The sequence below is a fragment of the Hypanus sabinus genome, chromosome 9, assembly GCF_030144855.1.
Source record: "Hypanus sabinus isolate sHypSab1 chromosome 9, sHypSab1.hap1, whole genome shotgun sequence".
Classification (NCBI taxonomy): Eukaryota; Metazoa; Chordata; class Chondrichthyes; order Myliobatiformes; family Dasyatidae; genus Hypanus; species Hypanus sabinus.
Window position 1 is genome coordinate 10497897 of NC_082714.1, and position 15392 is coordinate 10513288.

General features: G+C 42.8%; 1 protein-coding gene across 3 annotated transcripts in view; it reads left to right on the top strand.

Annotated features, from left to right (window-relative positions):
* Window positions 1–15392, top strand: part of sun1b (Sad1 and UNC84 domain containing 1b) — an 83358-nt gene that overhangs the window by 39119 nt on the left and 28847 nt on the right. For all 3 annotated transcript variants that reach the window (XM_059979035.1, XM_059979033.1, XM_059979034.1), the window contains exons 5-10: window positions 7226–7255; window positions 7760–7951; window positions 14164–14283; window positions 14778–14861; window positions 14986–15102; window positions 15282–15380. In XM_059979035.1, the coding sequence (XP_059835018.1) occupies window positions 7226–7255; window positions 7760–7951; window positions 14164–14283; window positions 14778–14861; window positions 14986–15102; window positions 15282–15380 (642 nt within the window). The remainder of the gene's footprint in view (window positions 1–7225; window positions 7256–7759; window positions 7952–14163; window positions 14284–14777; window positions 14862–14985; window positions 15103–15281; window positions 15381–15392) is intronic.

Consider the following 15392-nt stretch of genomic DNA (forward strand, 5'->3'; position numbering starts at 1 on the left):
TAAATGGCCACCACAGTAAAGCATCGAAGGATCAAGATCGTAAAAGGAAAGTCAGCAAGTTAATAGCTGTTACTGCTTTTTCTCTCTCCCTCTCTCCCTCTCTCCCTCTCTCCCGCTCTCCCTCTCTCCCTCTCTCCCTCTCTCCCTCTCTCCCGCTCTCCCGCTCTCCCGCTCTCCCGCTCTCCCCGCTCTCCCGCTCTCCCGCTCTCCCCCTCTCCCCCTCTCCCCCTCTCCCCCTCTCCCCCTCTCCCGCTCTCCCGCTCTCCCCCTCTCCCCCTCTCCCCCTCCCCCCTCCCCCTCTCCCCTCTCCCCCTCCCCTCTCCCCTCTCCCCCCTCTCCCCCCTCTCCCCCTCTCCCCCCTCCCCCTCCCCCCTCCCCCTCCCCCCTCCCCCCCTCCCCCCCCTCCCCCCCTCCCCCCCTCCCCCCCTCCCCCCCTCTCCCCCTCTCCCCCCTCTCCCCCCTCTCCCCCTCTCCCCCCTCCCCCCCTCCCCCCCTCCCCCCTCTCCCCTCCCCCCCTCTCCCCCTCTCCCCCTCTCACCCCTCTCCCCCTCCCCACCGCAGCCTGCCTGAACTGAACTTTATTTTCCATCGGACAATTCATAATCCCCTAGACAACGATAGAGCTTATTTCTTATTGATGATTATTATACTCTTTTGAAGAGGACAGCGAGGCTTGAGAGGAAGTGCGGCGGCGGCCATTTTCAAATTGTCCAGTTGCTTCTCAGATCGGAGTTCTGAGAGGCGGGACTGCGCAGGCGCGTGAAGGAGGCCCGGGAAGGAGGGAAGATATATAAAGGAGATACTGAGTGAGGTAGTTCTCTTTTGGAAGAGGACAGCGAGGCTTGAGAGGAAGTGTGGCGGCGGCCATTTTCAAATTGTCCAATTGCTTCTCAGATCGGAGTTCTGAGAGGCGGGACTGCGCAGGCGCGTGAAGGAGGCCCAGGAAGGAGGGAAGATATATAAAGAACGCCGCCTTAAGAAGCGGGCAGCTTCGTTTGCGGGCAGCGGAGTGAGCCGGGCGCAGAGTGTAGGGCTTGGCTCAGAGGGCTTAGGCGGAAGAGGGCACAGTAGGCTTATCTTTTAGTTCTTGTATTTTTCAGTTATTTGGGAGGTATGAGTGTGAGGGCAGCTTCTTGTTCTCGGTGTCGGATGTGGGAGATCCTGGAGTCTCTGAGCCTCCCGGACGTCCACATCTGCGCCAGGTGCGCCGAACTGCAGCTCCTGAGGGACCGAGTTAGGGAACTGGAGCTGCAGCTCGATGACCTTCGCCTGGTCAGGGAGAGTGAGGAGGTGATAGAGAGGAGTTACAGGCAGGTGGTCACTCCGGGACCACGGGAGGCAGATAGGTGGGTTACAGTCAGGAAGGGGAAGAGGCAGGTACTAGAGAGTACCCTAGTGGCTGTACCCCTTGACAATAAGTACTCATGTTTGAGTACTGTTGGGGGGGACAGCCTACCTGGTGGGAGTGACAGTGGCCGAGCCTCCGGCACAGAGGACTGCCCTGTAGCTCAGAAGGGTAGGGTTAGAAGAAAGAGGTCCATAGTAATAGGGGACTCAATAGTCAGGGGCTCAGACAGGCGTTTCTGTGGAGGTGACCGGGAGTCCCGGATGGTAATTTGCCTGCCTGGTGCCAGGGTACGGGACGTTTCTGATCGCGTCCAAGATATCCTGAAGTGGGAGGGTGAAGAGCCAGAGGTCGTGGTACCTGTAAGTACCAATGACATAGGAAGGAAAGGGGAAGAGGTCCTGAAACGAGAGTATAGGGAGTTAGGAAGGCAGTTAAGAAGAAGGACCGCAAAGGTAGTAATCTCGGGATTACTGCCTGTGCCACGCGACAGTGAGAGTAGGAATAGAATTAGGTGGAGGATGAATGCGTGGCTGTGGGATTGGAGCAGGGGGCAGGGATTCAAGTTTCTGGATCATTGGGACCTCTTCTGGGGCAGGAGTGACCTGTTCAAGAAGGACGGGTTACACTTGAATCATGGGGGGACCAATATCCTAGCGGGGAGGTTTGCTAGGGCTACAGGGCGGACTTTAAACTAGTAAGATGGGGGGGGGGCGGGAGACTATTTGAGGAGACTATGGGAGAGGAGGTTAGTTCACCAGTGGAGCAAGTAAATAGACAGTGTGTGAGGGAGGAAAGGCAGGTGATGGAGAAGGGATGCGCCCGAAGATGTAGGGGAGAAGAAAGAAAAGGATAATAAAAGGATAATAAATTTGAATGCATTGTTAGGGATGGAAAGAGAGGAGGAGATGGAGAGTATCTTAAATGTATCTATTTTAAGGCTAGGAGCATTGTAAGAAAGGTGGATGAGCTTAAAGCGTGGATTGATACCTGGAATTATGATGATGTAGCTATTAGTGAAACATGGTTGCAGGAAGGGTGTGATTGGCAACTAAATATTCCTGGATTTTGTTGCTTCAGGTGTGATAGAGTAGGAGGGGCCAGAGGAGGAGGTGTTGCATTGCTTGTCCGAGAAAATCTTATGGCGGTGCTTTGGAAGGATAGATTAGAGAGCTCCTCTAGGGAGGCCATTTGGGTGGAATTGAAGAATGGGAAAGGTGCAGTAACACTGATAGAAGTGTATTATAGACCACCTAATGGGGCGCATGAGTTGGAAGAGCAAATGTGTAAGGAGATAGCAGATATTTGTAGTAAACACAAGGTGGTGATTGTGGGAGATTTTAATTTTCCACACGTAGACTGGGAAGCTCATTCTGTAAAAGGGCTGGATGGTTTAGAGTTTGTGAAATGTGTGCAGGATAGTTTTTTGCAACAATACATAGAAGTACCGACTAGAGATGGGGCAGTGTTGGATCTCCTGTTAGGGAATGCAATAGGTCAGCTGACAGATGTATGTGTTGGGGAGCACTTCGGGTCCAGTGATTACAATAGCATTAGCTTCAATATAATTATGGAGAAGGACAGGACTGGACCTAGAGTTGAGATTTTTGATTGGAGAAAGGCTAACTTTGAGGGGATGCGAAGGGATTTAGAGAGAGTGGATTGGGTCAAGTTGTTTTATGGGAAGGATGTAATAGAGAAATGGAGGTCATTTAAGGGTGAAATTATGAGGGTACAGAATCTTTATGTTCCTGTTAGGGTGAAAGGAAAGGTTAAAGGTTTGAGAGCACCATGGTTTTCAAGGGATATTAGAAATTTGGTTCAGAAAAAGAGGGATGTCTACAATAGATATAGGCAGCATGGAGTAAAGGAATTGCTCGAGGAATATAAAGAATGTAAAAGGAATCTTAAGAAAGAGATTAGAAAAGCTAAAAGAAGATACGAGGTTGGTTTGGCAAATAAGGTGAAAGTAAATCTGAAAGGTTTCTACAGTTATATTAAAAGCAAGAGGATAGTGAGGGATAAAATTGGCCCCTTAGAGAATCAGAGTGGTCAGCTATGTGTGGAACCGAAGGAGATGGGAGAGATTTTGTAAGATTTCTTCTCTTCCGTATTCACTAAGGAGAAGGATATTGAATTGTCTAAGGTGTGGGAAACAAGTAAGGAAGTTATAGAACCTATGACAATTAAAGAGGTGGAGGTACTGGCGCTTTTAAGAAATTTAAAAGTGGATAAATCTCCGGGTCCTGACAGGATATTCCCCAGGACCTTGAGGGAAGTTTGTGTAGAAATAGCAGGAGCTCTGACGGAGATCTTTAATATGTCATTAGAAACGGGGATTGTGCCGGAGGATTGGCGTATTGCTCATGTGGTTCCATTGTTTAAAAAGGGTTCTAGAAGGAAGCCTAGCAATTATAGACCTATCAGTTTGACATCAGTGGTGGGTAAATTAATGGAAAGTATTCTTAGAGATAGTATTTATAATTATCTGGATAGACGGGATCTGATTAGAAGTAGCCAGCATGGATTTGTGCGTGGAAGGTCATGTTTGACAAACCTTATTGAATTTTTTGAAGAAGTTACGAGGAATGTTGACGAGGGTAAGGCAGTGGATGTAGTCTATATGGACTTCAGCAAAGCCTTTGACAAAGTTCCACATGGAAGGTTAGTTAAGAAGGTTCAGTCGTTAGGTATTAATGCTGGAGTAATAAAATGGATTCAACAGTGGCTAGATGGGAGATGCCAGAGAGTAGTGATGGATAATTGTTTATCGGGATGGAGGTCGGTGACTAGCGGGGTGCCTCAGGGATCTGTTTTGGGCCCAATGTTGTTTGTAATATACATAAATGATCTGGATGATGGGGTGGTAAATTGGATTAGTAAGTATGCCGATGATACTAAGGTAGGAGGTGTTGTGGATAATGAGGTGGATTTTCAAAGCTTGCAGGGAGATTTATGCCGGTTAGAAGAATGGGCTGAACGTTGGCAGATGGAGTTTAATGCTGAGAAGTGTGAGGTTCTACATTTTGGCAGGAATAATCCAAATAGAACATACAGAGTAAATGGTAGGGCATTGAGGAATGCAGAGGAACAGAGAGATCTAGGAATAACTGTGCATAGTTCCCTGAAAGTGGAGTCTCATGTAGATAGGGTGGTGAAGAGGGCTTTTGGAACGCTGGCCTTTATAAATCAAATCATTGAGTACAGAAGTTGGGATGTAATGCTAAAGTTGTACAAGGCATTGGTAAGGCCAAATTTGGAATATTGTGTGCAGTTCTGGTCACCGAATTATAGGAAAGATATCAATAAATTAGAGAGAGTGCAGAGACGATTTACTAGGATGTTACCTGAGTTTCAGCAATTAAGTTACAGAGAAAGGTTGAACAAGTTAGGTCTCTATTCATTGGAGCGTAGAAGGTTGAGGGGGGATTTGATCGAGGTATTTAAAATTTTGAGAGGGATAGATAGAGTTGACGTGAACAGGCTGTTTCCATTGAGAGTGGGGAGATTCAAACTAGAGGACATGATTTGAGAGTTAGGGGGCAGAAGTTTAAGGGAAACACGAGGGGTATTTCTTTACTCAAAGAGTGATAGCTGTGTGGAATGAGCTTCCTGTAGAAGTAGTAGAGGCCAGTTCAGTTGTGTCATTTAAGGTAAAATTGGATAGGTATATGGACAGGAAAGGAGTGGAGGGTTATGGGCTGAGTGCGGGTAGGTGGGACTAGGTGAGATTAAGGGTTCGGCACGGACTAGGAGGGCCAAGATGGCCTGTTTCCGTGCTGTGATTGTTATATGGTTATACCCACACTTTTAGGTTTAGTATTGATGATGTATATTTTCTGTATATTTGCATTGATATTATTTTTGTGTATTTTTACTAATAAATACTGTTAAAAAAAAAAATAGTATCATCAGACTTCAACGGATACTCCTATCTTTGCTGGTAAGATACCCAGTTACAGGGTTCGTAACAATACATCAACTCTATGCAGAAATGCCAGTGAGTTCTCTGGGCCCGAGCTTATCTCAGATGGACCGAAAGACTGTGGAACCGTGTGCTGGGGTCAGATGAGTCCACATTTCAGCTAGTTTTCGGAAAAAACAGGTGTCAAGTTCTCTGTGCCAAAGATGAAAACAACCATCCTGATTGTTACCAGCGAAAGGTGCAAAAGCCAGCATCTGTGATGGTATGGGGGTGCATCAGTGCCCATGGCATGGGTGAGTTGCATGTATGTGAAGGTACCATTGACTCTGAGGCATATATTAGGATCTTAGAGAGACATACGTTGCCATCAAGGCAAAGTCTCTTCCCGGGACGTCCATGCTTATTTCAGCAGGACAATGCCAGACCACATTCTGCACGGGCTACAACAGAGTGCGTGTGCTTGATTGGCCTGCTGCCAGTCCAGATCTATCTCCTATTGAAAATGTATGGCGCATCATGAAGAGGAGAATCAGACAACGGAGACCAAGGACTGTTGAGCAGCTGAAGTCTTATATCAAGCAAGAATGGACAAAATTTCCAATTGCAAATCTACTACAATTAGTATCCTCAGTTCCAAAACGATTAAAAAGTGTTATTAAAAGGAGAGGTGATGTAACATAATGGTAAACATGCCTCTGTCCCAACTTTTATTGTGTTGCAGCCATCAAATTCTAAATTTGTGTATATTTACAAAAGACAATTAAGTTGGTCAGTAAGCTATTGAAAATCTTTTGTACTTTTGTCAGTTAAATAAAGGTTCACGTGAATTAACATATCACAGATTTTTGTTTTTATTGCATTTTGGAAAATATCCCAACTTTTCTGGAAATGGGTTTGTAATTAAATAGGTCAATTCAACATTCATTGCTAAACTGGGTTGTACAAACTACTGGATCTTTACCTCGCCAATGAGTGAACTGTGGCATTGAGACAGTTTTCAATATATTGTGGTTTGGTTTGATTACTTAGTTGTGATGCTGCTGATAGCTATTGACTTCTGCAAGGTTTTTGTATGAGAGAATGGGTTGGGACTTAGTTGTGATACCTTGTGCTGAATAGATGGTTGATAGTCATGTAAGATAGTATTTAACATCGACTCGGAAATGGTAGAAATTTCTTCAGCACACTAAATACATTAATATCCCAAGTACAATTTTTCACACATTAGTTGATGGGAGCAATTATTCCGTGGTTTGTTCATAATTTTGTGATGTGGATCAGAATCTTCTGAACAGAAAGAAACTTGGTTATATTTAATTCCTCTGATTTTGACTTTCCAGTGTGCTTTATAGCCATTGGAACAGTTTTTGTTATGCTCTGACTGTAACTGGTGTTTAATTATTGTGTTTAGATATATCTCACTATTTTCGGTAATTGCCCATCTTCTCCCCCGCCCCACCATTCCCCATTCTTGTTGCCTTTTCACAACAATTTTTCCTCTGGTGTACTTCTCCATTTCCTTTCTTCCATGGTCTTCTGTCCTCTCCTATCAAATTCTTTCTCCAGCACTATCTCTTTCACCAACTAATTTCCCAGCTCTTCATTTGACCCCCTCCCTCACCTTTTTATTCTGACTTCTCCACTACCTTTGCTGTCTTGATGAAGGGTCTTGGCCTGAAATGTCGACTGGTTATTCCCACTTCACAGATGCTGCCTGACCTGCTGAGTTCCTCCAGCATTGTGTGTATTGCACTATATGTTAATTAAATTTTCTGAACCAGTGCCAAAACCTTGTCATGTTGCTGTTTTTAGTATCGTCTTGCTTTTGTTCCAGTGTTTAACCTGAAATGTAATTCTGAGACCATTAATTAGCTCCATAGAAATGGTGTTGAACTTGTTGGAGATAATTTAGCAGCATACTGTGAAATTGATTTCAAAATTGATCTGTTTTGTAGGACTGGATGAGGAGGATGCAGACAGCAAAGGTAAGGAATGTTTTTGTTCATCTGATGCTTAGAAGTTCTTACACTTTACTGTCTCCAAACAATTGAAACTAGGGCGTACAATCATCACAGTGATAATTGTTTCTGCGTTTCGTGCTCCCTGAAATACAAATCAAAGTAAATATAATAAAAAATTTAAATTATAAATCATAATAAAAAAATAGAAAAGGGAAAGTAAGGTAGTGCAAGTCAGGTCTGGATATTTGGAAGGTATGGCCCAGATCCGGGTCAGGATCCGTTCAGCAGTCTTATCACAGTTGGAAAGAAGCTGTTCCCAAATCTGGCAGTACAAATCTTCATGCTCCTGAACCTTCTCCCAGAGGGAAGTGGGACAAAAAGTGTGTTGGCTGGGTGGGTCTTGTCCTTGATTATCCTGGCAGCACTACTCCGACAGCATGTGGTGTAAAGTGAGTCCAAGTTCTGTTCTTAATATAGTGTGTTGGTAGTGTCAATAGTCCATTTTGTTTTTCTCCTCTTGTCATGTAGGAGGAAATACAACTTTGACCCAAGCAAATGGGGACATACTAACAGGCGAAATGCAGATGGCCATGTACAATGGTTACACTTGTGCTGACTGCAGCATCCTTTCTGAGCGAAAAGATGTTCTGACTGCGTACTGTACATCCCATGCACCCACTTCTACGGTATACTCCCGGAGCAGAAACAAAGACAAGTCAAGTAAGTCACTAATGTAAAGCTGACTTAAGAAAGTGATACGCAGGCAGAGGTATGGCTGCACACACCAGGAGCTTTCTGTGTGTGAAAATAATTTGAGACTTTATTATACTTATTCTTCTATCAGCTGCAGCTATATTTGACTATCCAATGAGGAAAGCTTTGGTTTATCTCTGACAGTTGCTGTGCCAGCCATGTCATAGAGACCAAGACCACAGTTGGAATATTATCATTTCTGCATCCAAGGCTTTAGAAGTGATGTTAAAGCTTTGGAGGGAGCGTATGGAAGAGAGTAACCAGAATGGCTTTCATGAATTAGAGATTATTCAGTGGCCACTTCTTGTTAATGCAAATATCTGATCAGCCAATCGTGTTGCAACAATTCTGTGCATAAAAGCATTCAGATATGGTCAAGAGGTTCACTTGTTCAGACTAAACAAAATGGAGAATGAATATTATCTAAGTGACTTTGTGGAATTCTTATTGGTGCCAGGCAGGGTGTTTTGAATATCTCAGAAACTGCTGATTTCCTGGGATTTTCACACACAACAATCTCTATAGAGTTTACAGAGATTGGTGAGATAAACAAAAAACCCCCCAGGCACAGCAGTTTTGTGGGTGAAAACATCTTGTTAATGAGAGAAGTCAGGAGAAAACAGACTAGTTCAAGCTGACAGGGAGGTCATGTATAATAACCATGTGTTACAACAGTGGTATGCAGAAGAGCATCTGAATGCACAACATGTCAGACCTTGAAGTGGGTGGGCTATAGTAGCAGAAGACCACATCAGGTTCCACTCCTGTATCTAATAAAGTGGCCACTGAGTGTATATTTAATTGGATATGCTAGAGATTCTGCCCTCTGAGCAGAGTTAATTTAAAAAAAATACAGGCACAGGTGGTCCTCGAGTTAGGAATGCCTGACTTACGAACCGAGAAAGGAGAGTGCCAACCACCATTTTAAGTCGTTGCCGTTGACACTGTGCGCAGTGAGATCAGTGCCGGGCTCGAGAATGGAGGTTCCAAAGTTCGATCCAGTGGCTGACTGCTCCCAAGCGCGCTGTCCATCTGTGCCAGATTGATGTTGAGCTCGCAACTCCACCTTGTAAAACAACACTGCAACCTCCAGTTTAAATTCCCTCACGGAATATTGTGGAGGATCAAATACCCAAACCCAGCACCACCCCCATTTGTTCCATTTAACCTGTCTCAGTGCAGTGGACTTTAGGACCTGCGGAATTCATTGTGGTGGTCCTTAGGACCTAGCGGTGCTCGGGAGCTGGCAGAGCTCGGGACCCCCCCGCCCGCAGTGTTTCTGTTCCATTGATGGGAAGCGATCACGATTGGAAAATAAAGTGGAAACAATAAAGTGTTTGGAAAGAGGTGAAACGTGATCAGTCATTGGAAAAGCATTAGGCTACAATCGGTCAACAGTTGGAACAATTTTAAAGGATAAAAGATTAAGTGAGAATAATGGAGCATGTGAAAGGCCCTGCCCCGATGAAAGATACAATTATTACTAAGCAACACAGTGGTTTAATTATTGGAATGTATATGTTTCTTAAGTGTTTTATATGCGTAGAAATGTAAAATATATACTATATACTTAGACAAAAGTTTGACTAACTGACGCTAAATAATACTGGATGTACTTGTTCTGACTTGCGTACAAATCTGACTTAAAGACGGACTCAGGAATAGAACTCATTCATAACCGAGGGACTGCCTGTATCTACAAAGTATGTATTCACTTTGAATGAATTGTTATGCTTTTGCTCAAAGGTCTAGGATCTGTGATGGGAATAGGCTGTACAGATTTAAAACTAAATAGATCTAAGAATGAGGACGTTTGTGTACAAGTCATCATGATACTTGGTAGGATCAGAGACTGCTCCAATGGATTGTTCTTTAAGAGTCAGAACTAAATGGAAATCTGTGCTGTATCAGCTTGCTTGAGTTAATGAAAGTCAGTCATTCTTCATCAGCACATGTAGGTATTCACAGAGAAGGACATTATGCAAAGATCAAATGTTAAGTTGGAAATAAAAATTTCACTTATAAAAATATATTTAAATGAATGGCATTTCCAATCACACAAGACGGCATCTTGGAACCTGTGCCTGTTTGGAAGAAGGAGGAATAGGAAGACTTTGTTCTGTGCGTGTCATTATCCAAAGCCAAGGAAAAACTTCCTTTGATGCCTAAGTTTATACATGTTAAGAGAGATGAATTTCATTCTTAACTTTACTTAGATCTGTGTTCAACTATGATTTTGTTTATCAGAGCTTTTAACAAATAAATTGTTAACATGTTTGCTCTATACTGAATCATTGATTTGCAAATGCAACCTAATTTCATATATGTAGGAGATTGTTGAAGATTGCAGAGAGACATTGATAGGATGCAGAAGTGGGCTGAGAAGTGGCAGATGGAGTTCAACCCGGAGAAATGTGAGGTGGTACACTTGGAAGGACAAACTCCAAGGCAGAGTACAAAGTAAATGTCAGGATACTTGGTAGTGTGGAGGAGCAGAGGGATCTGGGGCTACATGTCCACAGATCCCTGAAAATTGCCTCTCAGGTAGATAAGGTAGTTAAGAAAGCTTGTGGGGTGTTAGCTTTCATAAGTCAAGGGATAGAGTTTAAGAGACACGATGTAATGATGCAGCTCTATAAAACTCTGGTTTGGCCACACTTGGAGTACTGTGTCCAGTTCTAGTCACCTCTCTATAGGAAGGATGTGGAAACATTGGAAAGGGTACAGAGGAGATTTACCAGGATGCTGCCTGGTTTAGAGAGTATGGATTATGATCAGAGATTAAGGGAGCTAGGGCTTCTCTCTTTGGAGAGAAGGAGGATGAGAGGAGACATGATAGAGGGTGTGCAAGATATTAAGAGAAATAGACAGAGTGGACAGCCAGCGCCTCTTCCCCAGGGCACCACTGCTCAGTACAAGAGGACTTGGCTTTAAGGTAAGGGGAGGGAAGTTCAAGGGGGATATTAGAGGAAGGTTTTTCACTCAGAGGGTGGTTGGTGCGTGGAATGCACTGCCTGAGTCAGTGGTGGAGGCAGATACACTAGTGAAGTTTAAGAGACTACTAGACAGGTATCTGGAGGAATTTAAGGTAGGCGGTTGTATGGGAGGCAGGGTTTGAGGATCGGCACAGCATTGTGGGTCGAAGGGACTGTAATGTGCTGTACTATTCTGTGTTCTATCCAAATTTTAATTTGCTAAGGAATTTTGGCCTGTGCTGTATAATTTTATTGACAAGATTTCTGAATGTTACTGTGGGACAGATGGTAATTCTGCTACTTTAGAGGTGCTTGCTAGACTGGTTTTTGTTTGAACTGCAGACTCATTTTGTTTTTGATGAAGGGCAGATATGAACTATGAAGAATAGTGTATGTAAAGAGCTATAATTGATCATGGATTGAAGTGTACTATTTGTGGAATGTGTATGTTATGTGAATGACCAGTTTTAATTAGACCATAAGACACAGCAGAATTAGGCCAATTGGCCCACCGAGTTTGCTCTGCCATTTGATCATGACTGGTTTATTTTTCCATTTGACCCCATTCTCCTGCCTTCTCCCTGTAACTTTTGACATAATTATTAATCAAGAGCCTATTAACCTGCGTTAAATGAACCAATATCTTGGCCTCCACAACCATCTATGGCAATGAATTCCACAGATTCACCACCTGCTGGCTAAGGAAATTGTTATCATTGTCACATCTACCAAGATACAGTGTAAAGCTTGTCTTACATACTGTTATCATTACACAGTGCTTTGAGCTGGAATAAGGTAAAACAGTAACAATGCAGAATAAAATTCCTCCTAATCTGTTCTAAAGGGACATCCTTCTGAGGCTGTGCTCTCCAGTCCTAGACTTTTACTGTAGGAAACATCCCCTCCACAACCATGCTACCTAGGCTTTCCCAGGATCATTTTTATCAACCTCATCTGGATCTGCTCCAATGCCAGCACATTGTTTCTTAGATATGGAGCCCAAAACTGCTCACAATGATCCAAATGTTGTCTAACCAATTCTATATCAAACCTCAGCATTACATCCTTCCTTTTATATGCTAGTCCTCTTGAATGCTAACATTGCATTTGCCTGCCTTACTACCGACTCAACCTGCAAGTTAACTTTTAGGGAATCTTTCCCAGGACTGACATGTCCCTTTACACCTCTGATTTTTGAACTCTCTCCATTTAGAAAATAGTCTACACTTTTATTCCTTCTACCAAAATGCATGATCATATACTTCCTGTTACTGTGTTCCATCTCCCTTCTTTGCATATTCTCCCAATCTAAGTCCTTCGGCAGGCTCCCTGTTTCTTTAACACTACCAGTTTCTCCTCTTTTCTATAAATTAGTCATCAATTCCGTCATCCAAATCATTGAACCCCTGCGGAACACTGCTAGTCACTGACAGTCAACCAGAAACGGTCCCCTTTATTGCCATTTTGTCTTCTGCCAGTCAGCCAATCTTCTTTCCTTGCTAGCATCTTTCCTGTAATACCATGGTTTCTTCTTTATCTATAGCAATGTCATGTGTGGTACCTTCTCAAAGGCCTTCAAGAACTCAGATAAGCAACATCCATGGGCTCTCCTTCGTCTATCCTGCTTGTTATTTCTCAAAGAATTCCAACAGATTTGTCAGGCAAGATTTCCCCTTAAGGAAACTGTGCTGACTTTGGCCCATTTTGTTGTCTGCCTCCAAGTACCCTGAAACTCAACATTAATAACCTTACTCACTTTAACTCTGAACTGATTCCATAGTCTATGGACTTACTTTCAAAGACTTTGAAATTCATATTCTCGATCTTATTTTCTTATTTTTTTATTTGCAAATTTGTCATCTTTTGAACCATAGTGCCACAGTTTGGTTCCTGTAGCTTCACTTCCTCAGGCCTGTTGGGCAAGTTCAAGGGTTGGGCCTCCTCCAGCACTACATCTTGGATCCCCTTACCTGCCTCACTGGCACTCATGTCCTTTTGTTCCTGGCCATACTGAATTTTAAGTAATTTTAACAGGTGTGACTGTCTCTTGAAACAGTGCCCTGGAACTCAGATTCATCAAAGTGCTTGAAGCTCAGATTCCATGGCATAACTTTGAGTCAGAGTTCCTTGAGCAACTAACACTTTCTGAAGATGTGGTCACCAGAAGCCACTATGGGGTTCACCATTTCCCACATCATGCAGCTACAACATATCACCTGATCCTTCTTTAGTTGTAACTTGGTATCTTTAAGTTAATTACTGTGACAAAAAAAAAGTCCTTAACTTTTCTTAGTTGCTCTTCACCTGCGCCTCCTTGCCAAAGCCTCAGGCTTCAGACTCCGACAGTGGCCCACTCACATAATGGTAGCTCTAAAACGGCCTCTGGGATCTTGGTTGCTTCCTCTTCTCGAAGACTCTTAAGTCAATGCCTGTTCCTCATTCTTACTCTGTGCACTATAACAATGGCTGCTCTCACAGTGATAATCTGCTTAAATCTAACCTTTAGTCCTTGTCAATTGCCTAAAAACCCAATTGAATTTAAACACAGCAGAAAGTCCTGATAGGCCCTGCTTGCTTTTTAAATCTACCTTCTTATTTGTTGCAACACATGCTGAAGGATCTCAACAAGGTGGGCAGCATCAATGTAGGGAAGTAGACAGTTTTGGGTTGAGAATTAAATCAAGTTTAATTGTCATTCAAATCATGGATACAGCTGAATGAGACAGCTTTCCTCCGGGCCCAAAAACATCATCTGGACAGAATGATACAGGGGAGATGCCCAATATAAGGAGGAAAGGGCAAGAGTTGGGATAATGATACATGCATCTCAGTGAGCTGGGTGATAGGCAGATAGAGGAGAGTGGGATGAGCTGGGAGATATAGGTGGAAGTGTCTTAGGACTGAAGATGGGATCTGAAAGTGGAAGTTGGGGAGGACAGATGAGAATACTGGGGAAGAAAACCAGTGGGAGTATGTGGGTGATGAGCATTTAGGTAATTGTGTGTGATTTAATGGCTTGAATTCATTTTACTAGTTCAATTTTTAATTAAGTTTTAATTTAGTCAGTAAAACTCCAAAGTAGCTGATTTTTTTCTACAGTAGAATTGTTAGTGTATGTGAAATAAAAGTGTAACCTCAAGTGTTGCAAAGCCTAAAATGTATTCAAGTTTTAAAAATTGGTTGTATTCATTTACTTTTTTTTAGGAGTGAAGTTGTTCACAAGTCATGCACACCGAATGGCAAAGTATACTTTATCCACTGCAGCCGCATGGCTTTTACAACTTTATCAGACAGTTTTGCTGAAGACAGGGTTTTGCTCCCGAGGTACATGCTGGAAGAAGCACATGCTTGCACGTATAAAATCTGTTCCTATCTAAATGAGCCAGTTGTTTTGTGCCTTCATTACACTTGTCGCATTATTTTGATGGTTTTGTGCTTCTCCAAACATTTAGAATCTTCACAAATCATTGTTTTGGAATCCAAACAAAATGGAATTGCTTCTGCATGTGTTTATTGTTTGTCTAGGTCTAGTTCATATTTGATTTAGACTGCATGTGATTATTTACTGTTTTGGAGAACAAAATTCAACCAGCTTATGGTTGCAACTGGCCATACAAGATTTAAGTAGCAATTTTTTCAGCATTTACTTTCCCTGATTTTTATTTAGGGAAATACTGCTTAGCTTGCTCATTTGCATGCATGGGCATTGTCTTGGCTACATGCAAATATGATAAATAATTTCCAATTGATTTGGGAGCGAGATTTTTCTCGACAAAATATTGAACCAAGTCAGCTAAGGATTGGTTTCTGTGTTGCAGCCCATTCAAGTTACTGTGGACAAATGAATGTAAAAGAATTGATTACTGGGGATGGACATCTGAATATAAATGGGGAGTCTTTGTGTAAGTATTTTAGTTTGCTTCGGGATGTTGCTGCCTTGTTCCACAGTGCTTGTGGAGCCAAAATGCTTGACCACCAGTTCATGTTGTGCACTTTACTAACGGATTGTACTACCACAATCAACAGGTGATGACTGTAAGGGGATGCAACACGAAACACACAAATCCACTGAGGTGCAGTCCATAAAATACATGAAGCATACACGAATTACACGGACTATCTGGCTGGTCTTTTCTTATGCAGGTTGTTTTTACAAAAAATTCTTCCACTGTCTTAACTTTTTGAAAGGTGAAACTTAGTGCATGAATAGAATATTTGGTTTACTAATTCTGTGCGGTATATTTAATAAAATATTTACACCCAAAAGAAATGATCTACAGTTACTAAGTTGATTTGCAGCTTGATTTGTTTTATATTTGTAGGTTCATTGTTGCTGCAAATGATCCAGGCCGCTGGTACTGTTGCCTGGTTTGTATCCAGGAAGGTCTTGTCTATTCTGTGGTTGGCCATTGTATCTCCAGGTTATTTAATTT